Below are 17,889 nucleotides of genomic sequence, written 5' to 3' on the forward strand. Positions count from 1 at the left end.
TTTAGTATATTTCATCATTTACCTGAGTGGTAGAGAGATGCCTGACTTTTTGAGGTTATTTATATCCTGTTAGGAGACCCTGTAGACTTCAGTCAGTAAGCTTTTCTATTGGAAGAAACCTCACAGCCCAGGCACTTACTCAGAAGTCCACCTGTGTCAGCAGTAGCTGCTTTTTCTGAGTTCCTTTGTGCACCTACATTTAATGAGTTGACATTTGCACCAGCTCTACCATTAATCAAAGAAAATAATCTTTTCCTTATTCAGTTCCTATTTGCTACATTTCTTAAAAGATGTTCCTGTAGCCAGATACTAAAATCATAGTGGCAGATTAGTAGCAAAAGGAGTTTTTATAACTTTCCCTTTAGGATGTTCTATGTTATAACTTGGTTGTGCCTAGAGAAAGTCATGGAGTGTTTTTCCCAACTCAGTATTTCCATTGAAAACTGGACTTTATATTTTCTCCTTCCACAACAAAAGCTTTATAACTGCTTTTCTGAAATCATAATTCATTTGACTCACCAATTAATATTTCAGGCAAAGTGCTGTTGAGTTTTACAAAGCGTATCTTATATCTTGTTTAATTCTCACAATAACATTCTGTGAGGCAATTGTTAATACTCATTTTAAGACGAGGAAACATTCAGATGTGACTTACCCAAGATTACAGAGTTCATAGGTGATTCATCTGTGATTTAAATCTCAGTCTTCTCACTCCACAGGATATGCTCTTTTTTTATTGAAACTTACTGACTTAATGTTGTGTTTTATTCTTATTGCTACTTGCTGATGATAATGGTGAACAATTAATTTTTTTAAAAAGAAGGAAGAGAAACTTTAGTTCATCTTTGCCTGCATATTTAGAATGTTACGTATTTCTTTGCAGTCTTCCCAAGGGCTATTTGTTGAAGAAACTTTTGAAGAAGGAAACTCTGTACCTGTCTCACAAAGGTAAGATTATATGTTGTTACAGGTCTCAGTTCTTCTCTGGTGCCAGAATAAGAGAGATGAACCACATGAATGAAACTGTATGGAGACAGTTTGCCAGGGATTTTTAAGCTCTTTTATAAACACAGACTAGGAGAAATCATTATCGCCCAGTTCTCATATATGCATCTCATAGAAGCCCAGAATATTTAAGTAGAAGAAATCTTGGTTTTTCTTGTCACAAATCCCTTTTACACTGTTCCTGGAAAGTGGTTACATCAAGCTACTCTCTAACTATGTTAGGGTCCTATGTCTGTTTGAAGACTCTAGACTGATTTTTTTTTATGGTCCTTCTAGTTCTCCTATCCCCTTTGTTCCCTCTGCTCGTTTATTTTATATACATATCCAAACCATATACATTTTATAAGTCTGCTCTTAAGACTTAACCTCCTCTTTGAAGCCTTCATATTATTCAGGCCACACAGAACCTGTATCACTCCCTGTCCTATGCCACTTTTAATCCGATTGTATCACATCTTCCTTTTAAATGGTTGTATTTGCCTTACCTCCTCAATCTGGATCGTTGATTGATGGGTTTACTTCTTAGGTATTCTCAGTTTAACAATATATAGTAGTTGATTGGTTACAAACTGTACTATTAACTGGATCAGGCTTCTAATTACTTTATCCAATAGTTGATCTTTGGGGATTACTCAAGAGCTTAATCTTGTGTCGAGTGACCTTCATCTCCCATATGGAAATTGAGGCCTGATTGCCATTTGCTGTAATTTAGTTGGTGATCTTAGGCTTTTTGTTAAGTTAATAGTACTAAGTATTTCTTCCTGAACTTAAAAATATGGCTTTGGTTTGATTTTCTTGTTGTTAAGACAGTTTTGGAAGTGGTTTTAACTGGACTAGACCTTCCGCTTCCTGCAGGCCTCTCTGCTTTGTTGTAATGAGCCTTGTGCAGAGCAGATGTAGGTTTTAATAAATGATTATACACTTTGTCACCAGGAGAGAGTTAGAATTGCAGGCAATGTGGTTTGACTTCAGATTGATTAGCCCATTTTATAAATGTCAGCAAATTGTTTCATGATGGACCCTTTGAATAGAGCCCTAATGTTACCTGCAAAGTAAACTATGTCTGGCTTGAGTTTATAACAAATGCTATGAGATGTTTTATTTAGAGAGAGAAATCACTTGTGGTTTCCTATCAGGATTTAGTTATTTATCATGAATCGGTGGGTATTTCCTCCTCTCTATAGTTCTTGGTTGATGTGAGGATTTGCGTCCTCTTGCATACTTGATCAAACTAATCGTAAAGCTCTATGAAGCATGAGGGGGTTAGCTTGGATGCTCAGATCTCTCAGTCACATGTTCCTGTGTCAGGAAGAGACTGTACTCCATGAACAGGCAGGGTAAACGAGAAGGTCGGATGAGGGGAGCCATTGTGTGCACAGATTTTTGCTGTAGGCGGTTTGGAATTGTATCTTATTTTTGTTGCTTCGAAAGCCACATCTTGAGATAAAGAGGAAATTTAGCTGCAAGGTGCAGGAAAAGCTAATGTGTTGTCAGGAGAATCACCATATCTTCTGTTATGAGTTTACAAATCTCTAGCCTTCATTCAGAAGGCTGAGATAGAGACTATAAAACACCTTTGACATCCTTGTATCAGAGTGGAGTTTTTGTCTTCTGTGGTATTCATAGATAGTTCTTACCCTCAGCCTTCCTTTATGAAGATTCCAGAAAGGGGTTCTTTTCATTGAGTGATTTCACTGGAACCAAAGTTGTAAGCATGTTTATTTCGTCTATTTCTGGCCTGGAGTTTTTACTACTGATTCTTTGTTTCCTTGTTGTGCTTTTATAGTATTGGACAGAAGGTATCAGATTACCTGTGGCTCTGTGAACAATTTATTGCTTTTGGTCCTGTGTTCTGGTTTATTTTACTGGGAATTCACTTGGGGTTTGGTTCTTTTTCAGCATTACTGCTTTGACCAATAAGAGAAGCTCAGTCCTTATGTCAGAGGATTCTGCAGAGGAAATCACTGTGTGTCCCGGTAAGCACCTCACTGTGATTTTACAGCATTTCTGATCCCTCGCTGTCTACCTTTTTGTGCATATTAATTTTTATGACTTTTTCAACCTACTCCCAGGGGATTTATGCATGATCGATATGTGTGTGTGTATATCTTCACATACATACATATGTATACACATATGCATATACATGCTTTTTTAAAATTGTTATTGGCTCTGATTTTCAATCTTTTCTCTTAGAGATATTTGAGGTTTTGAAATTAACTTGGCTCTTTTGTCTGTTTGTTTGTTTACCAGCTTCATCAGTTATGCAGCAAAAGCATCAGGAATAGCATTTAATTGTACATTCAGAGCCAAGATAATTTTATATTTTGGTTTATGGATTCTCAAAGTTGGGCTGTCTTCACATGCCTGTCATTTAGCATGCTTTTCTCAAGAGCTTTTACTAGTTTGTTTCACATTGCCATTCACAGAATATTACAAAGGAAGGGGTCCCAACCCCTGGGCTGTGGACTGGTACCAGTGTGTGACTTGTTAAGAACCAGGTCTCACAGCAGGAGGTGAGAGGTAGGCAAGCAAGTGAAGCTTCATCTATATTTGCAGTCGCTCCCCAGCGCTAGCATCACTGCCTCAGCTTCACCTCAGATCATCAGGCATTAGATTCTCATAGGAGCACCAGTCCCTGGTGCCAAAAGGGTTGGGGATCGCTAAATAGGGAATCAAGAAATTGAATATTGTGCACAGGTCTGTCATTGACTTATATTTTAACTCAGACACTTAATCTGGTTAAGTACTGTACTTTGTGTTTTCTTAATCATAGAGATGAAAAGACGTACCTTTCTTTAGGTACAAGAGCTGTTCATTCAAAGATGCATATGAATAGATTTTGATAAACAAATAATTTTAAGTGAACAAAGATACCCACTATTCAAGAGAACTCTTGAGTTGAATCATTGTATACTACGAAGAATTATTTTGTGATATGAGCCACTACTTCTAAGGAATTTGTTCTAGCTTGTATTTTCTTTTTGGCTTTTCTTAAAAGTAGGGCCTATTATATTTCAGTAACCTCATTCATGTGAGATTGAAGGACTTCCTATTAATGTTTAAACTCTTTGAGCAGCAGATGTTGTACAGACGTTACTATAAGTTATATCTAGTTTTCCCTTTGGTCTCATATAACCTGTTAGGGTCCGAAAGACTCATATAAACTAAGTTTGAATTTCTGTGGGGAAAAACTTGAAAGAAACCAAAATAAGAAAATTATGAAGGGCTGCAAATATTTTAAAACTTTTGGCAGCATGTCATAATGGTCTTCCTTATTTTTAAAGTTTAACTATGTTGGTTTTTATTGAAAGTGGTTTCTTAATTCATTTGAAATGTATTTGGATACCTAAGAGACCCAACTATCAAGTGCTCCAGTTTCGGCAGGAGCAGTCAGGAATGCTGTGCCATCTTTGTGAAAAGAAAGCTCTACCCGCTCTCTGTCTGGGACTGCTGATTTATACCATCCTGCTTGGAAGTCACTCAGTCTGTTTAGGATGATGGCATATGATGTCACCCTCGGATCTTATGCAGGAAGAACCTATAAATAACAATAATCTTGAAAGCCCTAGTTAATGAGAGAGGAAAAAGCAAATGCTTCATGACTGAGTTTAGATAACTTTTATGATCATGACTTGCTGTCATTAGCTTGCTAATTAAATTAAGTCCAACTATTTGCTGACATAAACCACTTCTAAGAGAGATTGCAAAAGGTTTCCATTTTGCTACAAAAGTGTAACTCCTCCATGGAGCTGGACTCCTGAGTCTCTATGTAATTCTTCTAAAAATATAATTTAGAAGCTATGCATCTAAATTGTCCAAAAATTTTATTCTAAATAGTTGAAACACAGATTGAATGCAGTAGTTCATCTTACTTGTTTCATTTTACATATTTCTGACAGTTCCAGGAGTCTGATATGCAAAATTATAACATCTTTTTAGAGTTATTGACTTGTCGAAAAAAGCAGAATTATAGCCTTATGCCCATATTGTGCATGATACTAGCATTGTTTATTTCTAAGAAACTAATGCCCTCTTACAGTGTCTTTATAGTTGAATATTTCAGCCATTCACAGTAAAGCTTAATTAAAGACTTATTATTACAGTAGTGCAAGCAGTGAGTGGCTATTATTTTTTAATAGACTGAATATCTTTTTTAATAATCTCTCTCAGGGAAACTTGACAAAGAAGGTTTTGAAGTTTATGCACTGTAATCCTTTTCCCAAGAAGGTGGTAAAATCATTGTGTATTCAATTTTCAAAAAATTAAAGATTTATTAAAACATAGTTAACACTAGAAATGTATTTAATTTTTATTTGATATTTGAGAAGATACCTCAATATCTTATGGGTACTTTATGTGCCCAACATTGGCCGGCCATTGTATGTGTGAAGCACAGAAGTACCAGTTAGATGTATGGTGTAGATAACAGAAAGCTTACTGGCTATGTGTCCTGAGATAAATTTCTTTTCCAGATTTATTGTCCTTCTTCGAAATATAGTTACTCTTCTTTTATTATATTAAGAGGTAGAGGTCTAGACCAGAGATTGGCAAAGTTTTTCTATAAAAGACTAGATAGTAAATATTTAGGCTTCGTGGGCCATACAGTCTCTGTTAAAACCATTCAACTCTGCCATTTTAGAGGAAAACAAACAAACAAACAAAAAACCTTAGACAATGTAAAGAAGAATGAGTATGGATGTGTTTCAATAAAAATTTATTAACAAAAACAGGCAGCTTGCTGGATTTGGCCCACGAGCTATATAGTATGCTGACCCCTGGACCTGTGAGACTGTGAGGGACCCCATATTATATCTCTATGTTGCTAGTAGCTTCACATTGCCTGGAACTTGTTGTTGAATAAATACTTGTTCAGGTACTATCGAATGAATAGATGCTGCTTAAAGAATATATTATCTTTGTTGGGAGTATATTTTCTACTTCTGCTTCAAGTGTTTGTCTCTAATCATCCCTTTAACCTTAGAACTAACATTGACAGATTTTTGTTTTCTGTCAAAGTAAATATACTTTAAAACCACAAGTATGATGTAAAGAAGCCAAACTGATGAATGGATAAATAAACTGCGATATATCCATACAGTGGAATACTACTTAGCAGTCAGAAGGGATGAACTACTGATAAATGTAACAACATGGATGCTTCTCAAACACATTATCCTAAATGAAAGAAGACACAAAAGATGACATACTGTATGACATTTTAGAAAAGGCAAAACTATAGGAATGTATAGTAGATTGGTCATTGCAAAGAGCCAAATGGGAGGGTACACTTTTGGGGTCCTAGAAAGGGAGAACTTTTTGGGATGCTGGAAATGTTTTATATCTTGATTGTGGTGGTAATTACATGGTATAAATGATACCATGTATAAATTGTATATATTTGTCAAAACATCGAATTATATACTGAAAATCGGTGAATTCTGTTGTACGTATATTATGCCTTATAAAGCTTTAAAGAAGAAACAAGCTAGATCTGTCTTGCCACCACAATATTAGTATACCTTAAGCTTTAGGGGACATAGTAAATTTAGGAAAATTAACTATGAAAATACAAAATGAAAGTTAATGAGATTTCAATTTTTTAATTACAGAGACACAGCTAAGTTCCCCTGAAACTTTTGACCTTGAAAGAGAAGTCTCTCCAGGTAGCAGAGAGACCCTGGATGAAGTAAGAATTATAATGGCAGATGAAGAGGTGAATATTCTCTATAATTTTTTTCAGTGTTTTCTTTCTACTGCTAGTCCTCTGATGCTACATTGACCTTGGCTAAAAAGATTTAGGTGGCAGAGCATTGTAGCTTTTGGAATACTTATCCTGTCAGAGATTCTTATAGTTAAGATCAGTTCAGCATTGTTTCTAAAAATAGCAGTAGTTACCATTTCTTGAGTACTTTAATATACTTTATTATTTTTATTTTTGATGGGGAAATGGAAGCTTAGGATATTTAAGTAATTTGTTCAAATTCAAACTGCTAATAATGGTAGAACTAGAATTTGAACACTGATTTGTCTAAAGTCTGGAGTATTTTCTATTCTATACTGAAATAGCAGAGATGAAGTGTCTTGGAAATCATCACTATATTATGAGAGAAATATCAGCCCTAGACATGATCAGAAATGCAGAGTCAGAACATGACTGTGATAAAATAAGCAAATGTCTATTTGCAGTATTACCTTTCCTGACTTCACATATCTGACATTAACCATAAAGCTGATTGATACAAGGTCATACATCTGGGTAAGGTTCTCAGTGTATATTTTTTATATTGAGACTGAAAACATTTAATTATCAAGAATTCATTTAATGAATTTAAAGTCTTTAAAATATGTTGTTGTGTAAAGCAGTCTGAGAATTAAACTAATGTTTTTGTGGAAATAAAGATTTTGGTTACCTTTGTAAATACTATTTTATCCTGAGTACCTTAAAGGGCTACATCTCTTATTCCTTTTTATACTCTAGGTTTTTTGAAAACAGCTTTAACAGTAGAAGTTAGGTCCCTTCCCTAGTTTCTGCGCAGCAGGTAACTGGATAGGAATTCTGCTTTCACGAATCATGTGCACTGCTTGGTTCCCTGGAACCTGATCTGTCACAACTGACAGACCAAGATTCCCTGATGCCAGTGGTGGTTGAAAAGATGATGACACTCCCTGCAGCAGAGTGACTGAGGACAGACCCTGCTAGATAAATGTTGAAATGGCCCCAGGTCCAGTGGCCTCAGGTCCTTTTCCTTGGGAGGGGCCAGAACCTTCCAAATGGGGATGGGGAAAGAGTGTAGCTAACACAGTCATCCTAATATACAGAAGAAGCCTTGCAAGCCTTTAGTTAATCAAGGCTGATTTCTTACTCATCCATGACTACAAAGGAGACTGCTCTTTGTTTAGGGCAAAGAGCATGAACCCTATTTAGATTTATAGTGTATATATCTGCACCACTACACATTAAATGGATGGAATTGTATGGCCTTTCTCACATTGAGTGTCCTCCTTTTGTGTTGTTCTTTGCTGTATCTGTGGATGTCTCTGAATAGTATTAAAATTTCTATTAAAAGAAGTTAGAGATGCTGTAGTTTTTAAGTTGAGTAATTTCTTACTGGTTACAAGTTATTTATTAGAAAGATAGAATCTGTACATTTTATTTGCACAAAGGTTGTATAATGGGTATGGACTCTTGCTCTTAGAATCTATGCATAGGGTCATTAGTCCTAAGATTTCTTGTTTATTGACAGGTGATTTGGTGTAGTGCAAGGAGCTTGAGCATTGGAATTAGAAGACATGACTTCAAATCCAATCCCACCACTTAACTATGACCTTGGGCAAATTATTTAATTAATCATTTTATTAATTTATTTAGCAGATATTATAATTAATATACTGGGATCTAGTCATTGTTTTAGACTCTGGAGATATAAGAAAAAAAAAATCTCTGTCCTTAAAATTATAATGTGGTCTCACATTTTAATGCCTAGGGCATTAGGGGAGCATATAAGAGAAATGCTTTTGTGAATTTTAGTTCTTCGTATGTAAAATGGAGACATTCAGTGGGTTTCTCTGAAGATTAAATTAGATAAAGAATATAAGACATAGTAGAGATCTGGCACAAGTAGAAGTATGATGTAGAACAGTTATTATTTATTGCTTTTAATGTATTGTGTCTGTTCAGTGATATTACCCTACTAATGACAGAATTGCTCAACAGTATCTAAGGTATTTGGAATGAATATCTGTGGCAGAACTATAATCCCTCTTGATTTGATGTCCTGCAGTGGTCACGTTCCTTTAGAAATAATATTTTCTTCCCTGAGAGTTTCCTTTAGTTGGAGTCTCAGATAATCTGTTTTCAGAAGAGTTAATATGTGTTATTTAGAATCAAACAGTCGGTTTAATCAGTTGGTTTTTAAGTAAACTGTGATAAGAGTCCTAGGGTAAGAGCGGAAAGATCTTAGCAGCTTTCTAGACATGAGACAGGTGGGGGTTGGTGATTTGTGGGACATACTTTTATTTTCACTGGGTTCATTTCTTGAGGTGAAGTTTCTTTTGAGGCCAGAAGGTAAAAGACCTTTAAGAGATCAAGATTCAGTGTCCAGCTACCTCTTTTGAGAAATGGCTGTATAGTATTTTAAAAGAAGTAGAAATCACTCACAGAGACCAAATAAATCCCTGACTACATAGTCCTAATAAATGCTGCTTTGCTTGTATTTTTTTTCTTGAGGTTCCTTCATTATTTACTTTAATATAAAAATGTTCAGAAACCTTCTGGGTTGCCTATGAGTGTGATTGTAAGTGGTCTTGTATTCACAGTAAGACAATAATAGACAGACTACTCCCTCTTGAATACATTAATAGTTGAAGGTACATTCTCCACATTTTATAGAACTGATGATGAATACAAAGGATATATAGTGCAGGGTGTGAGCACTATGACATGCCTGTCATATAACATAACATTTCTGTGCTTAGCGAACCTTAGAATGCCTAGTAATTGCTCGATTGCCACTAACTTTTAGTAGTAGCTCAAGACTACTTGCAACTTTTAAGGTATATTGATTTTTCTCCCCTCTGTTCAAATGACTTTGCATGCACAGGACAACTTTTCATTGTAAAACTTATGAACAGAGGAACCTGGATTTGTGAGAAGCTTAGTGACTAAACTTGGAATAAACAACACCTAGAACTTCTAGACCCACTTGACTCTCCCCACTTTCTAGAAGAGAATAATAGAACCATATAGTCTCTCAATTCCTGGCAGAGTCAGCTTCCAGAAACGATGTGAGAGGAGGTGCTTTTTTACGTTTGCCACACTGTGGTAGAATGGAAATACTGAAGGTTTTGATGCCACACAGGCCTAGGTTTGGATCTAGATTTCCTACTTACTAATTTTGTGATCAGTAGGTTACTTTACCTTTCCAAGCCTCAATTTCTTCTTCTGTAATACTGAAGCTACTGGTACCTTGGTCAGTTGGGTTGTGAGGGATGGATGTGGAAAATGCATGCTCAAGCCTGGCACAGTATAGGAACTCAACCACTGATTGTTCCTTTCTCATCTTCCCTTTTTTCCCTTTCAGAATATGTTTTCTTAAGTAAAAAGCAGGCATATTGAAAACATCTTCTGGCAATTGTGGAAACTCTTTAACTTGGTATTTAGATGGCCTGTTTCCCTCTCTGCTAGATCACATTCATATGCAGTAGATTTTGAGGATGGCCTAAATTTAAAGAGAATAAAAAGAAAAAACACACACACACAAAAACAGTTGTCTCAGAGCTCAAATGATCTACCCTTTGCTTTTTTGGTCCTGTTTTATTCTTGTACCAGAAGATGGTTTATTTTTTCCCCATAGTAAGGCATAATGACAGCTCGGGTGCTCCTTGCACTTAAATGGAAGTAGTGGCTATGCAGGACAGTTTCACATTGATTGGGTAGGACATGCTCTCTTTTGAAGCATGTATTAGACAGTAGTGCTGCAGTGTTCACGCATACTGTTGAATTAATCACCGTAGAGTTCTTAGTTCTGACCTGTAAAGGTAAAATAAAACTGCCTCTGAGAGATACTGGCAACTGTAGGAAAAATGGTGACTATAGAACACAGAGGGGTAAGAGAGATAAGGTATAAGAATGGTTTCGGCAGAATTGTCTTAATGATTATTTGGCTGTCTTAAATATTTGAGTTTTAGTTGTATTTCCTCTTTCAATCCAAAAGACACAAGTAAAACATAGGAGGTGGTATATCTTACTGGTTTAAGCTGAAGACTAGGTTCTTAAATTTTAGTTGTGCTGCTTTTGCTTAGAGCTCTTTTGTTTTCTAACTTCCTTATGTCTGAAGTCACTTACAGTATCACAGTTCTTTTGTGAGATTGCTGTTCTTTTTTAAGATATTGTTGATACACAGACTGCTGAAACACCGCAAACACAGTATATTGACCCAATGAGGACAGTGACTTGCAGCATGATAGAGAGGAATGCCCTCAGTTTTTGAAATCAGCTAAGTCCTTGGTTTGAATTTTAGCTCTGCTACTTATTTGCTTTGTAACTTTGGTTAAGTTGCCTTACTGTTTTGGACAATGCTTTTCTCATGTGTAAAAGAGTATGTTAATACCTTTTTAAGATTATTATGAGGATTAAATGAGTATTAATATGCAGAGTGCTTATTAGCACATAGTAGGCAGGCACTGAGTAAGTATTAACAATATTATTGTATCTTTCAACCCTTAGTCCTGAATTTGGCAAACTAATTGATGTTGTCTCTTTGAAAGTAAATGAAGTGTGGGATGAAGTCTCTTGGGGGGAAATATATTTTATAAAGTAAAGCTGTTAAAATTGCCATTTGTCATATTCTTCAGGTTGGTAACAGGGAAGATACTGAGAAGGAAATATGTACTTCTACCTTCTCAGCCAATACCAAGGTATCCTGCCCACTATGTGACCAAGGCTTCCCACCCACAAAGATTGAACAACATGCCATGTACTGCAATGGGCTAATGGGGCAAGAAACAGGTAAAGACTTACAGAACAGCCAAACTCTTCTTTGTCTGTGTGATGGTTTTGTAATCTTACACAGTACAGTGCAAGAAAAACAGACAACTCTTCTTCAGAGTTGTAGCTGTTGGTTTTCTGTTTTGTTTTCAAATTTTCAGCATTTTTAATGTTCTATATTACTTTGGGAGGTATATTGTTTTGTTGCACATACCTGAGGAGAAAGGGAAGGGAAAAATCTTTCATTTTTTAACATTTCAATTTATTCTTTGCTGTAGATAGGCCAGAAATCAATGTGATGCCACAGACTGTGCATTTCAACTTAAATATTCAAATATTAAGACCCTTATGGAACTTGAGGAACTAAGTTTAAGAGTTGCCCATTTTTCCTTCAAAATAAGTTCCTCGTGGGGTTGTGTGTTTGTTGTTTGTGTGTAAATTCTACCTAAAGACAGCAGCTGAAAAATATTCGTAATTTCCATTCATGTCCAATATGTGTCTGCTGTATCACCCTGCAGCTATTGATTATCTCTTGAAGAATGCATCCAAAGCCTTAGTTTTAGTAGTGTAAGATACTGGCCAAGGGAATCTGCTTGTTCAACATAGCCCTTGAAGTACCACCCCGATCTTGCCTTTCTCTCTATGACTTTAAACTCTAAATATAATACTATCAGCACAGTTTTGTGTGGTCCAACATACTGAATATAACCATACCTTAGATGATTGGTATCGTTGCCACATTTTTCTCAGTGCTACTCGATTCCTATAAGTTAGAAGTATTTAATCTGAACTTGTATAATTATGAGTTATTTTATAAGTTAATATTTCTAGTAAAGAAAGGCACATGTTATTTAATTTTCCTAAAGTAGTACACTTTTTATGTATTAAATAAAGAAGTGCTGTAGCTTATTATTTAAATAAATTTGTTGATTTTTATGATTATAAAGTATTATAAAAATAAAAAGTATTATCAAAGTATCATCATCATCATCATAATGGCTTACATTTATTGAATACTTAAAATGAGTCAGGCACTATTTACGTAAGTGGGGCCATGCTGTATATATATTATTCTGCAACTTGTCTTTTTTTATTTAGCAGTAAATTTAGATCTTTCCATGTGCAGATTTATTTTCTATATAGTTGAGACCTGACTATATGTAAAATTTTGTATTTTGCTTTTTCTACTTACAGCATGAAATTTCCTCCATGAGTCACTAAAAGTTAGATGTAAAAATATCTTTGATGCCTACATAATATTTTGTAATCTGATTTGCTTCAATTTATTTAAGTGTTGTGTATTTAGAATGCTTTGCCATGTTGTACTTACATGACACTGAGCTCCTTATGCCTAAAGTTGTTGCTGTATTTTGAGGTTATTTCCCAAGGGTATATTCCTGGTTTAGGTGGTATTAAAAAAAGATAGGCTCTGGAGTCCAATCAATCTGAGGTTGAATTCCATCTTTGTCACTTATTAGTGTGTGACCTTGTGTTGGTTTCCAAGCTTCTGTCAAATAATTGTAATGACCTTATTCAATTTTTGTGAAGTTAAATGAGATTTTAAGCAAAGTGCTTAGCACGCTGTCCAGCACAAAACTTTCAGCTGCTGTTACTAACTACTCCCAATAGTGGAATTACTAGGTCACAGATTTTGACATCATTTTTAAAGATATTTATGAATAGCATTGTAGTCTTTTAAATGCAGTGAAAAGCGAAGACCTAAATCTGGTCATCAGCTTTTTAATAGAAAAGCACTGAAGGCCTGGGATTCTAGATGCTGTTTTGATTTGACATCGCCTTTTAGTGTGATTTTAGCAGAGTTCTATCTAGTGCCTGAAAGAATTCTGGGGCTGGGCATTTGGTGACCAGAGAAGGAAGAGACAATATCTCACTGAACATGCTTACTCAACTGGTATTAGTTGTCTGAGTCAACCGTCTAGTAGGAATTGAGGTCCATAAATAAATGAGTTTGAGAAGCTGAATGCCCCTTGAGCTCTAGAAATAGATGACCTTCTTGTCAGAATTATTAGATAGTCAAAGTGATAAACACTAATAACAATGGGTTTAATGTGTAGTGTGTCTTTGTCTCACATAACAAGATGTCTGGAGTGAGGCAGTGGCTCAGTGATATAATAAGAACTTAGGTTTTTCTTTTCTGGCTCTACAGCCTATTACTTCTGGCTTCTTGACTTATGATTTTAAGATGGCTGCTGCATCTCTAGACCTCACATCTGTGTTCCAGGCAGGAAGAAAGAGAAAGGACAAAGGGGAATGACTGTAGATTCTGATTACTACTGTTACATTAAAATGCAATCTAATACTCACTTCTGCAATCTCATGGAATTGAGTTTATTCCAAATTGTGGTAGAATTAGGTCAGTTATAAGTTTAGCATTCGTGTCTTTTATGTGTGTGTTCATGTTTCTGTGTATAAAATTATACTATCTTAAGTCATTGATTAATTGGCTTTGTATAGTGTTTTAAGCTAACAAAAATTTTTGTGGTATTAGTGAAGTATTGTGCTAGGTGCTGGGGGTTGAAGTGGTAAAATGGAAGGACTAACCATTCACAGATGGTGAGAAAAAGAACATACTTCAGTGTTCCCTAATATCAATGGGATTTTTAACCTTTTTTTTTTCCTATTAAAATATGCATCTAAAATAGCAGTGACTATTCTTAGTCACTGCTAATAGAGATTGACTATCCTTGTAATGGATAAATTGTCTGAATTTCCAATTAGTTATTTCTTTAAATGGTATTACTAAAAGTGGAATTACTGGATTATATGTAAAAAGTTTTCAGATTGCTTTCTGGAAGGTTATACTCATTTAAATTCTCACTAGTAGCATATGAGAGTGTTTCTTTCATCATATCATTCCAAATACTGAGAAGTATTCTTTTAAAAAAAAGCATAACATATTTATGGGTATTCAGTGGCATTCATTGTACTTTATATTTCTTTGATTAGTAGTAAAGTTGAAAAAAAATTTTTAAGCCAGTTTGTATTTTTTCTTTGAAAACTTGTTCTTTGAGCTTTGCCTAAGTATCTTTTGGATTCTTAGTATTTTTCTTATCAATTTATATAAGTTCTTTATAAGTCATTTGCCTTCTGCTTCAAAGGTGCTTTTCAGATTTTTATCACCCACTCATTAGTTTTTACTAAGTTTCCAGATTTATGTAGCCTGGGACAGCAACCCCCTTGTGTGAATGCTGTCAAAGCTTTTATTTCTTGAAGCAGAAGCAGTGCTGATCCTGCAGAAAGATCTAATCGGTGTGAATAGACATGGTACTGATATGGGAAAAAGAGTATTGGAATCCATGCAGAATTAAGTGGGGAGTGGGCAGGAAGGAGAAAAAGGTAAAGAATTCATTACCATTGATGATGAAAGGAGGAAGCTAAGAGGTAAGAGGCCTGGCACAGGAGTCGTCTTAGTTGTCTTCTGAAAACTTGTTCAGCCTTTCTGTGGAACATTTCTTCATATTGCCTTCACTATGGCACATTAATAAAGTTGTGTATGATGTGGCCTGTGAAATGGAAGTCTGAATGCAGTCCACATCCTCAGTGACTTTGCTCTTCTTTATCTTATTATTCTTAACATTGACTCTGTCTTTGCTTACCTCTACTTACTGTGCTTTGCTGCTGAAGAGTGGGTCTCTAGATTTCTTTTAGCAGTTTTTCCCCCCCAAATGTGCTTATTCCTTTCTTGAAAAATAAAAGAGCTCTTATTAACACCCGAGTTAATACTCAAAGCATTATATGGTAAAGGAATATTAACAGCTAAAAACCACTTTAGAGAAGTTCTCTCACTTCATGATCTAGTCATACTTTTAAATTTAGGCTTTTAGAACATTTTAAAAAGAAGAAAGGTCAAGGAATTAATATTAGATCAGCCATCTCCATTAGAACTATCTTAGAGCTGCAGTCAGGACTATAATTACCTTAGAGAGTAAGTGTTGTTATTATCTCCAATTTACCTGTGAGAAAACTAGTATCAAAAAGGTAGGTTTAGTACTTGTCCAGCATCAGACAGTTAATTAATAAGCAGCAGAATTGGAGCCATGCCTGACTCCAGTGTTAGCTAGCCACCTTCTTTATTCTTGTGTTCTGCCTTACCATGTGTAGAGATGGGGACATCCGCAGTCAGGGGATAGTTTGAGGAGACCATGGAAGCCTCAGGCAGTTTTAGGAAGGCAGAGTACTAGAATCCTTCACCCTTGAATGCAAGTATGAAATCTCATCTCATCAGAATTGACCTTCTCAGCTTTTCATAGAAGAAACAGTTTGATGGATTTACACTATGTCCTAGTGAAGAGTCAGTGTGACATAAGTCACCTCTGTAAAAGCTTGTGTGCAAAATCAAAGGATCAGTTGAACTATCAGAATTACTTATATGGTGGCTGTGGAGATTGACTATTCATTCACAGACTGACTTGCTACTAAGGATTTTTATAAGGTTCTAATATAAAGAAACACTTGATAGCAAGATATTATTTTTCCATTAAGTAAAAGGGTTTAATTTGCCAGGTCTTTATAAGTCATACTTAATTTTAACCAACAATAGCTACCATTTATGAGCACCTGCTATATACTAGAAAATTGGATTGACTTTTTATTATTGAGACAGGAGTTTTTCATATGTCCTGAATATACCATTCATTTGTCAAATATGTGTTGTACAGATATTTTCCTGTAATCTGTGACTTGCCTATTCATTGTCTTAATGGTGTCTTGATGAGCAGAAGTTTTAAGATGAAATCTAATTTATCGATTTTTTTCTTTTATGGTTTTTATTTTCTTTTTAGGTTTATGATACATCAAGTTAATTTTTGTATATGACATGCGGTCAGGGTTGAGGTTTATTTCTTCCATATGGATATCTAGTTATTCCAGCATCATTTGTTGAAAAAAAGACTTCTCTTTCATTGGATTTCTTGCCTGCCTTTGTAGAAATTCAGATGACTATATAAGTGAGGACTTGTGTCCTGGTTCTCTGTTACAGTTCATTGATCTATTTGTTTTTACTTATGCCTATACCACAAATATCTTGACTACAGTAGCTTCATAGTAAGTCTTGAAGTCAAATACCTTTATTCTTTTTAAGATTGCTATGGATCTTCTAGCCATATGCATTTTTGTATATATTTTAGAGCCAGCTTGTAAGTATGTTGTTTAGTTTCCAACTTTATCTCTGGTAATATCTTTCTTTTGATGTGTATTTCATCTGCTAGAACAGCTGGATGTGGTTCTAGCAATTTCAGCTTTTTATGTATATTGTTTGCCTGGATATCTTTTTCCATTCATTTACTTTTAATATATTTGTATTTTTATTTTTAAAGTGCGTCTCATAAATAAAGTATGTCTCATGACCACTGGCTCATGCTTTTTACCTATTCTGACAATCTCTAATTTTTTTTTAATTCTCTCCCCCCTGCCCCCGCACTTCCACCCCTGACCTATGGATGTTGCCGTCTCCCCTTAAGAACTAGATCTCTAAAGGTGGGGCATCTCCTCCCATGCACTTGCAGCGCACACCCTAGGCCTGGCACACCCCCGAGGGGCCTGGCGCACCCAGGGTATGGGCCGTAGCTCCTCTGGGGCTCAAACGCAAGACCTTCTGCATGTAAAGCAGACATGCTAACCACTACTCTATGGAACCACCCCTGACAATCTCTAATTTTTAATTGGAAATTTAGTTAATTAACATTTAATTATTGATGTGGTTGGATATAGGTCTGCCATTTTATTGTTTTTTGTTTGTCCATTTTGTTTCTTCCTGTTTTTTTGTTCATATCTTCTTTTGATTATTCAAATATGTTATAAAATTGCTTTTTTTTTTGGCCATACCTCTGCATTTTTAGTGGCTACTCTAGGGAAGGTAAACTTTTCACAGTCTACGTAGAGCAACTACCACTTTATGAACACTGTAGAAATCTTGTAACTGTACAGGTCCATTTACTACCCTCCCCTTTCTTTTATGCATAGTTGTCATATGTACATCTGCATATATTATAAACCCCATAAAACAGTTTATAGTTTTGCTTTAAACAGCCTTGTGTATTTTAAAGAATTAAAATGAAAATAGTCTTTTACATTTACCAGGTATTTACCATTTCTGATACTTTTCAGTTCTTTCTGATGATCTGAGTGCATGCATGTCATGTCATTCCCCTTCAGCCTGAGGAATTGCTGTTAGCATTTTTTATAGTGTGGGTTACTAGCAACAAACTTCCTTAGTATTCTCATTATCTGAAAATGTCTTGATTTCACCATCATTCTTGAAAGATATTTTCACTGAATATAGAATTTTCAGTTGACAGAGTTTTGTTTGTTTTCCTTCCTTCCTTCCTTCCTTCCTTCCTTCCTTCCTTCCTTCCTTCCTTCCTTCCTCCCTTCCT

At 35.5% G+C, this 17,889-nt stretch overlaps 1 protein-coding gene across 10 annotated transcripts in view; it reads left to right on the forward strand.

The window, feature by feature from the left end:
* Positions 1-17,889, forward strand: part of UIMC1 (ubiquitin interaction motif containing 1) — an 80,921-nt gene that overhangs the window by 45,297 nt on the left and 17,735 nt on the right. For all 10 annotated transcript variants that reach the window (XM_011362224.2, XM_011362226.2, XM_023531873.1 and 7 more), the window contains 4 exons: positions 884-948; positions 2,905-2,981; positions 6,618-6,721; positions 11,362-11,515. In XM_011362224.2, the coding sequence (XP_011360526.1) occupies positions 884-948; positions 2,905-2,981; positions 6,618-6,721; positions 11,362-11,515 (400 nt within the window). The remainder of the gene's footprint in view (positions 1-883; positions 949-2,904; positions 2,982-6,617; positions 6,722-11,361; positions 11,516-17,889) is intronic.

This window comes from Pteropus vampyrus, unplaced genomic scaffold (genome assembly GCF_000151845.1).
Source record: "Pteropus vampyrus isolate Shadow unplaced genomic scaffold, Pvam_2.0 Scaffold74, whole genome shotgun sequence".
Taxonomy (NCBI): domain Eukaryota; kingdom Metazoa; phylum Chordata; class Mammalia; order Chiroptera; family Pteropodidae; genus Pteropus; species Pteropus vampyrus.